The sequence below is a fragment of the Octopus bimaculoides genome, chromosome 21 (assembly GCF_001194135.2).
Source record: "Octopus bimaculoides isolate UCB-OBI-ISO-001 chromosome 21, ASM119413v2, whole genome shotgun sequence".
Taxonomy (NCBI): Eukaryota; Metazoa; Mollusca; class Cephalopoda; order Octopoda; family Octopodidae; genus Octopus; species Octopus bimaculoides.
In genome coordinates this window covers 37,305,426-37,312,904 of record NC_069001.1, presented here as the reverse complement: position 1 = coordinate 37,312,904, position 7,479 = coordinate 37,305,426, and the positions used below count along the sequence as shown (strand labels likewise).

General features: G+C 36.8%; 1 protein-coding gene and 1 pseudogene across 2 annotated transcripts in view; both read right to left on the bottom strand.

Moving 5' to 3' along the window:
• LOC106868788 (UBX domain-containing protein 11) overlaps positions 1-7,479 on the bottom strand; it is a 147,774-nt gene that overhangs the window by 25,382 nt on the left and 114,913 nt on the right. The window contains exons 1-2 of one of the 2 annotated variants that reach the window (XM_014914207.2): positions 2,288-2,484; positions 762-799 (exon numbers count right to left, since the gene is read on the bottom strand). In XM_014914207.2, the coding sequence (XP_014769693.1) occupies positions 762-799; positions 2,288-2,349 (100 nt within the window). In that variant the 5' untranslated portion in view covers positions 2,350-2,484. Of the gene's footprint in view, positions 1-761; positions 800-2,287; positions 2,485-7,479 lie in introns of those variants that run through there. The other variant, XM_052975533.1, reaches the window with a different exon arrangement.
• Positions 5,830-7,479, bottom strand: part of LOC106868813 (zinc finger protein 62 homolog) — a 6,065-nt pseudogene continuing 4,415 nt past the window's right edge.

The following is a 7,479-nucleotide window of genomic DNA, read 5'->3' as shown; positions in this document are numbered from 1 at the left end:
TATATATATATATATATGGTAAAAAGCACCAGCCGATCATGGTCATTGCCAGCCTCCTCTGAGTGTGGGCAGGTAACATTAGGACGTTTGGCTTAATGAAACTAATTAATTAGCACAAGAGAGAGGGTGACATTAGAGAATAGATATTATCTTACAGTGTGGGATAAGGTTTCTAAACTAGACCAATATCACACTACATCAACCACTGCCACCACCACCACCACCACCACCTTCACAAACACTGTCATTATATCTGAATAAATGATGGGATGGTCATGGTTAGAATGTCTTTTATCACAGGTTTAGTTGTTAGGGTTGCCTTTGAGCTAAACAATCACCACCACCAACCCTCTACTGCTGCTACTACTACTACTATCACTACTATTGTCAATGCCACCACCACCTCCACTACTACTACTATTCCTACTCTCCTTACATTACAATGCTGGAGTTACAAAGACATTGATATGGTTGATTAACTGAGGCATTGGAACAACATGGACAGAACATGATATGGGAGGAGGAAGGGTCTGTGTGGCATAGTATCTGATGGGAGTGCAAGGTGTACTTGAAGGATAATGATGAGAACAATAGTAATGATGATGACGATAGTGATGATGACGTTAATGATGACAATAATGGAGATGGTGATAATGGTGTTGATGATGATGATGGTGATGGTGACGGTGACAATGACGACAATAATGATTATCTGCAACATTATTTGATAGCTGGAAGACGATATGCTGTTCGTGTCTTACCTTTTTCTTCATCAGGAACTATGGGCAGGTTGACCTTCCTGAAAATAAAATATATAAATAAGTAAATAAATATATAAACAAGAGCACTCAAAGAGTGCAAACCTCCGCCAAGGCAACACCAACGTCCTCTTAACGATTAGCCAGAGATGATCATTAGAATGAGAATATATGAAATTCTCACAAATGAAACTACTAAAAATGAACCCAACTGCTCTCAAAAGTTAAGTAAAAAAAATATAGTCCAGAATCCTTGTCCGGTACTGATTGTTCCCAAAATCTTATCAGTTCGTACCAGTCATGAGGCCAAACATCCCTGAAAGTTTCATCTGAATCCATCCGGCGGTTCTTGAGATATCTTGTCCATGGACAAACAAACATAACTGAAACAATACCTCTTCCTTCGCTAAGACAGATGCAATAAAGAAAATAAGGAAAACATACATAAACAAACAAAATATAGACGAGTAACTTTATCAATAACTAGCCATACATATCACCATCAAAATGGTGAAAATGATGATGATGAAATATATGAGTGCATGTGTTTGTGTATATTTTATACACACACACACATACACATGAGGGGTTGCTGAAAAGTTCCTGACTTTAGATAAAAGAAAACAGAGGAGGATCTGTTGATTATGATTTTATTCAACATATTCCCCTCTCAGATTCACTTACTGCAGTGGTCCTTCATTTCTTTCTAAGCTATACATACAACATATATACATGTATATACACACACACACTTATATGAAGGGCAGCTGGTGTGAGAAAGGGCATCCAACTTTAGAAATTCAGCCAAATTAGACACTAGAGCTTGAAGCTATTGGACACATCAGACCTTGACAAGGTGTCAAATGTTAAAAGAGGTTATATATATTAAGGCACCAGCATAGCTGTGAGGTTAAGAAGCTTGCTTTGTAACCATGCTATCTTGGGTTCAGTTCTAGTGAGTAGCATCTTGGGCAAGTCTCTTTTACAATAGCCCCAGATCAACCAAAGCCTTGTCAGTGAAAATGGTAAACTGAAACTGAGTAAAAGTCTATCACATATATATATATGGATGTGTGTCTTTGTGCCTGTATCTGTAAACGTGCTTCAACTGTTTGGCGATGGGTTTTTGGTTTGTTTACGTTCCCATAACTTATTGGTACAGCATAGAGGCTGATAAATAAATACCGGACTTTAACAAAATAATTACAAAGATCAATTTGTTTATCTAAATAAAACCTTTCAAGGCGTTTCCCCATCATGATCGCAAATTCATTGACTGAAACAAATTTAAGATGAAATATGTGTATGTGTGCACGATTAAATACATATACACACACGCATACCTATACACACACACACATATATATATATGTTTATATATATATATATATACATACACACACACACACACACATACATACATATGTATACACACACACATGCATGTACGTTATATATATATATATATATATATATGCGTGTGTGTGTGTGTTTGCAAATATAATTTGTCGGATTTGTTGTTATTTTACCTCATGTGTCCAGGTAAAGGTAACTTGCTGTATCGTTTCAAACTAGACAATGGTGAACTCATCCTCAACACCCCTACACACTCCTCTATATGTATATACACACCCACACACACACTAGTGTGTCTATGTCACTTTATTTTTGTCTCTTCTTCTGTAGCGACTTCTCTCACTACTACCACTTTCGTGTTGTCAAGGACGCCATATTTTATACACACCGGAAGCTGTACAATAAACATCCGCTTTTCGTTGTTAGGGGTAGGCTTTTGTTCGAGGACATTCTTCTTTCCATTACTCGTCTTGTCTCTGTAGATTTTGAATTCTAATCCAGTTGTAATCAACGTCGTCTTTCTTGGTGTTAGTAGGTCAATAAAGTAGAATGAACGACTAACTCCTTCCCCATAAAATTTCAGGTTTTGTGCCAACATCAGAAGCCTAAATTCACCCAATTTTATAAACCTACCTCGGCTGGTTTTTACCATAGATTGGGCCATGCTACTCCGTTTTTTGTTTCTTCATAATTCTCTGAGAGATGCGTATTTCTAATGAAATTTGTCAGAGATACATTTTCGGGACTACAGATTACGAATTATGTTCATAGCATTTTATTTTATTTTTAATTTTGGAGCATTCTTTTCCCTCAGTCTTTCTTCCTGTTCAGTACATCTCGAGGTGAAATTCTGCCATAGTCAACATCGTCACGGTGCTGGTGGTTGGACAAAATAAACAACTGACTTTTCCCTAAAGTTAAGGGGGATTTTTCTTCCAATATTACAAGCCAAAACTCACCCTTTGCCTGTCCAAAACATTTTCCTAAGTTTGTTCCTAAGTCTATACTGCTTGTCAGACTTTTTGTTGGCCCTTGTCTCATACGTTTCTGAGTAATATAAAGCTTTCCTTTTCAAAGTTCAAACTTACTCTGGTAATTAAAAAGAAAAAAGGAGGAATGTGTCTCATAAATGATACATGTACACCGGAGAAATGTGTCCTGTATATTAGATGTTGTAACAGGACAGGCAACCGGTTAACCAACCCAGATGGGGAATACTTGCAGATAGGCGCCTCTCATCTTGATTTTATTACCTTATAACTTCTTGAAAAATACGGAATTCTTAGTCGAAAGTCCTTTTTCTCAAACAAATCTTTTCGAGTGTGAAAATTACGATTACGTTGATAAAAGTTTTAAAAAAGATCCAAATAATCTTTTTACTTATTTTATCGATCCCAGAAGGATGAAAGGTTAATGTTTACATCTTGACCCGCAAAATTCGGATGTTGTGAATTTTCCGAAGTCTTCTCCCCACCCCACTGGAATAGATTTTCCCCACAAATTTCTTTATAATCGTAATGACCGATATAAACATTAATCGGATGAAAGGTAAAATCGACCATGGTGGACGAGATGTTGCTAAGCATCTCCTAGCTGTGTAGTGAAGAAGTTTGTTTCCCGATCATGGTTTTTAGGTTCAATCTCACTGGAAGCACTTTGGACAGGTGTCTTCTATAGCCCTAGGCCAACCGAAACCTTATCAGTAGATTTGGGAGAAAGAAACTGAAAGAGCTCAATTCTCAGTCTCCTCCCATTATTCAGCATCATCATTATCATCCTCCAGGCCATTACTGAGGAATTTAAGACCGGCTACTCCGAGGAACTATTATATGCTGATGATTTCACTCTCATGGCAGAATCTCTAACAGAATTGGGAAAGAAATTCCCAGTGTAGAAGCAAAACCAGGAATCAAAGACCCTTAAAGTTAATTTAGCAAAACAAAGTTCTAGTAAGCAAGAAACTAGACAAGACTCTACCACCTTCAGGTAAATGACCTTGCTTGACATGTAGGAAAGGTGTAGGCAGAAATTCCATGCAGTGTACTCAGTGCAAGCTATGGACCCAGAAGCAGTGCAGTGGAATCAGAGAATAGTTAACAGAGAAAGGAGTGTTTGTGTGTGGAAGATGCAGAGGAGACATGGGTAACTGATTGTAATCAAATGCTCTGGAAGCTCTCTACAGGTTGTAAATAATTTCCGTTTCTTAGATGACCTAATCAGCAGTGGAGGAGGATGTTCCAAAAGTGTAATTGCTAGAATAAGATGGGAAAAAATTCAGAGAGCTTTTACCTCTGTTGGCAACCGAAGGTCTCTCTCTCTCTCTGAGCACACATTCACTCTCTGCTTGCAATTAGACTCGGAAAGTTTGTGAGGATCCCATTGACCCAATTTGCTGACTTTTCTGATGGCACGCAAGTGTCAATGAATGGTTGAAAGACCAAATCCATGCTTCTCTGCTAGCTCCTTAACAGTTACAATGGGAATTTTTGTTGCATTAGGATTTGCAGGACTTCCTCATCAAGCTCTACAGATCTTCCAGGATGATGATTGTCTTCTAGGCTCTAGTTTCCAGCTTGGAACCACCGTTGACACTTGTGTACACTTATTACCTGATCCCCATATACTACATTAATATTCCTCACACTTTCTGTTGTGTTGTTACCTTGTGTTGAACTCATAAAGCAAAATATGCAAAATATGCCAAATATGCTCCTTTGTCACTTCCATCATAGCTTTGAAAAAATAACTTAAAATCAAACTGTACTCTTCAAAACTTGCACTAAGAATAAGCTCAAGGTAAAATTACTACCTGCTTTTATTGCAAGTTGATGCAGGTAGTTTATCCCATCCCCCTCTGACTTTTAGTTCATGCAACTGAAAAAAAAACACATTATTCATGGGATGATTCAACATCTTGAAATAAAAAAAACACAAATCTTGTAAATACAGCTACCCAGGGTTTCCTGGTCAAAATAATTTATTCCACTGTTTATCATGCTGAAAACAAGACCATTTGTCAATTGTCTTCTGAGCAGATCATGTTTAAACAAGAAACATTTCTAAAGAAAGAGACTAGATAAACCCAAAAGGGTCTCTTGTTTAAACATCAAAAGGCAATTGACAAATGGTCTTGTTTTCAGCATGATAAACAGTGGAATAAATTATTTTGACCAGGAAACCCTGGGTAGCTGTATTTACTAGATTTGTGGCAGTTTTTGTTTTAAGATTATCTTTACTCTCTTAGCTGATCAAGTGCATCTGAACGTGTTGAATCATTACTACATAATATATCTATCTATCGTTGTGTGCAGGGGTAAATGTCATAAGTGAACATAGATCATACTTTGATTAAATAAAAAGCACATAAAAAGCACCAATTGAGTGTTGGGCCTCATGGAGGCAGTGACAGATGATCAAGAACTTTGGTGATATACCATTCTGTGTATACCTGTCAGATAAGAGCATAATCATGGCTGGTGCCAATAACACATAAAAAACAGCCACTACACTCTTGGAGTGGTTGGTGTTAGGAAGGGCATCCCACCATAGAAACATTGCCAAATCAGATTGGAACTTGGAGTAGCTCCTTGACTTACTAGTTTGCAGACAAACTGCCTGACCGATGCCAACATGGAAAATAGATGTTATATGATGATGATGATGATGACTAACAAGCAAAAGAAAAAAATAATTAATTTGATGAAGAAACATTCAGTTATATCAGTTCTTAGATTTTATTTCCCTACAAGCTGAATTTTGAGACAGAATCACACATCATGATGAACACTGATATGTCTTTTTAGATGACTTTTTTCGGCAAATGAATTACCACAGACACCGCAGTGGAATGGTTTCTCTCCTGTATGGATACGTTTATGAGACGTGACCTGACCAGCTTGACAGAATGATTTACCACAGATGTCACAGTGATAGGGTTTCTCTCCTGTGTGAGTGAGTTTGTGAGTAGTCAAGTTACTACTTCCTGAGAATGATTTACCACAAATATTACACTGATATGGTCTTTCTCCTGTATGAATCCGTTTGTGTTTACCTAATGCACTATTGACAGAGAATGATTTGTCACAGACATCACAGTGGTATGGCTTCTCTCCTGTATGTATACGTTTATGTCTACTTAAGTTACTGCATATAGAGAACGATTTGCCACAGATATCACAGTCATATGGTTTCTCTCCTGTATGAATACGTCTGTGTACAGTTAACTCACCATTCTGAGAGAATGATTTACCACAAATATCACAGTGATATGGCCTCTCTCCTGTATGAATATGTTTGTGAGTGTTCAAGTCACCAAGCTGAGAGAATGATTTACCACAGATATCACAGTGATATGGTTTCTCTCCTGTATGAACACGTTTGTGAGTAGTTAGGTTACCTTTTTGAGAGAAAGAAATTTTACAGATATCACAGTTGTATGGTTTCTCTCTTGTATGAATGAGTTTGTGAGTAGTTAAGTCACTACTTCCAGAGAATGATTTACCACAAATATCACAGTGATATGGTTTTTCGCCTGTATGAATACGTTTGTGTTTAGTTAAGTGACTTCCATCATAAAATGACTTACCACAGATATCACACTGATATGGTTTCTCTCCTGTGTGAATACGTTTATGCTTTGTGAAGTGGCTACTATCAGAAAATGATTTACCACAAATATCACAGTGATATGGTTTCTCTCCTCTATGAATACGTCTGTGAGTAGCTAAGTGACTACCATCAGAGAATAATTTACCACAGATATCACAGTCATATGGCTTCTCTCCTGTATGAATACGTCTGTGAGTAGTTAAGTGACTACTTACAGAGAATGATTTACCACAGATATCACAACAATACGGTTTCTCTCCTGTATGAATACGTTTGTGAGTTGTTAAGTTACTTTTATGAGAGAATGACTTTTTACAGATATCACACTGGTATGATATTTTCCTCTTTTCCTTCTTAATATCATTGGGGAAATTCATTCTTTGCCTCTGTGTATTATATTGGGCTTTGTTTTCACACATTTCGTTTTCCATCAATCTTTATCTCTTTCCACAATATAGATGTTTTTCTTTTTGTTCTGCTATATTTCCATCAACTGTGATCTTGATTAATATTTGAAGATGCTGCTAACTCCTTTGCAATCCAATTTTAATTAGAATATAAATCCATCTTCTACACATTCCAAACAGAAAATTCGGCTATTAATCTGTATTTATTGATGCCAATGTTTTCCATAGAGTTTTTCTGTCCTAACAAGTTGATAAATATTGATGGATCTCAGGCAAATAATTCTTTTATGGCAACATCATCTACATTCTGAAATAAAAAGAGAACAAATATAGAATATAGAGAATATTTC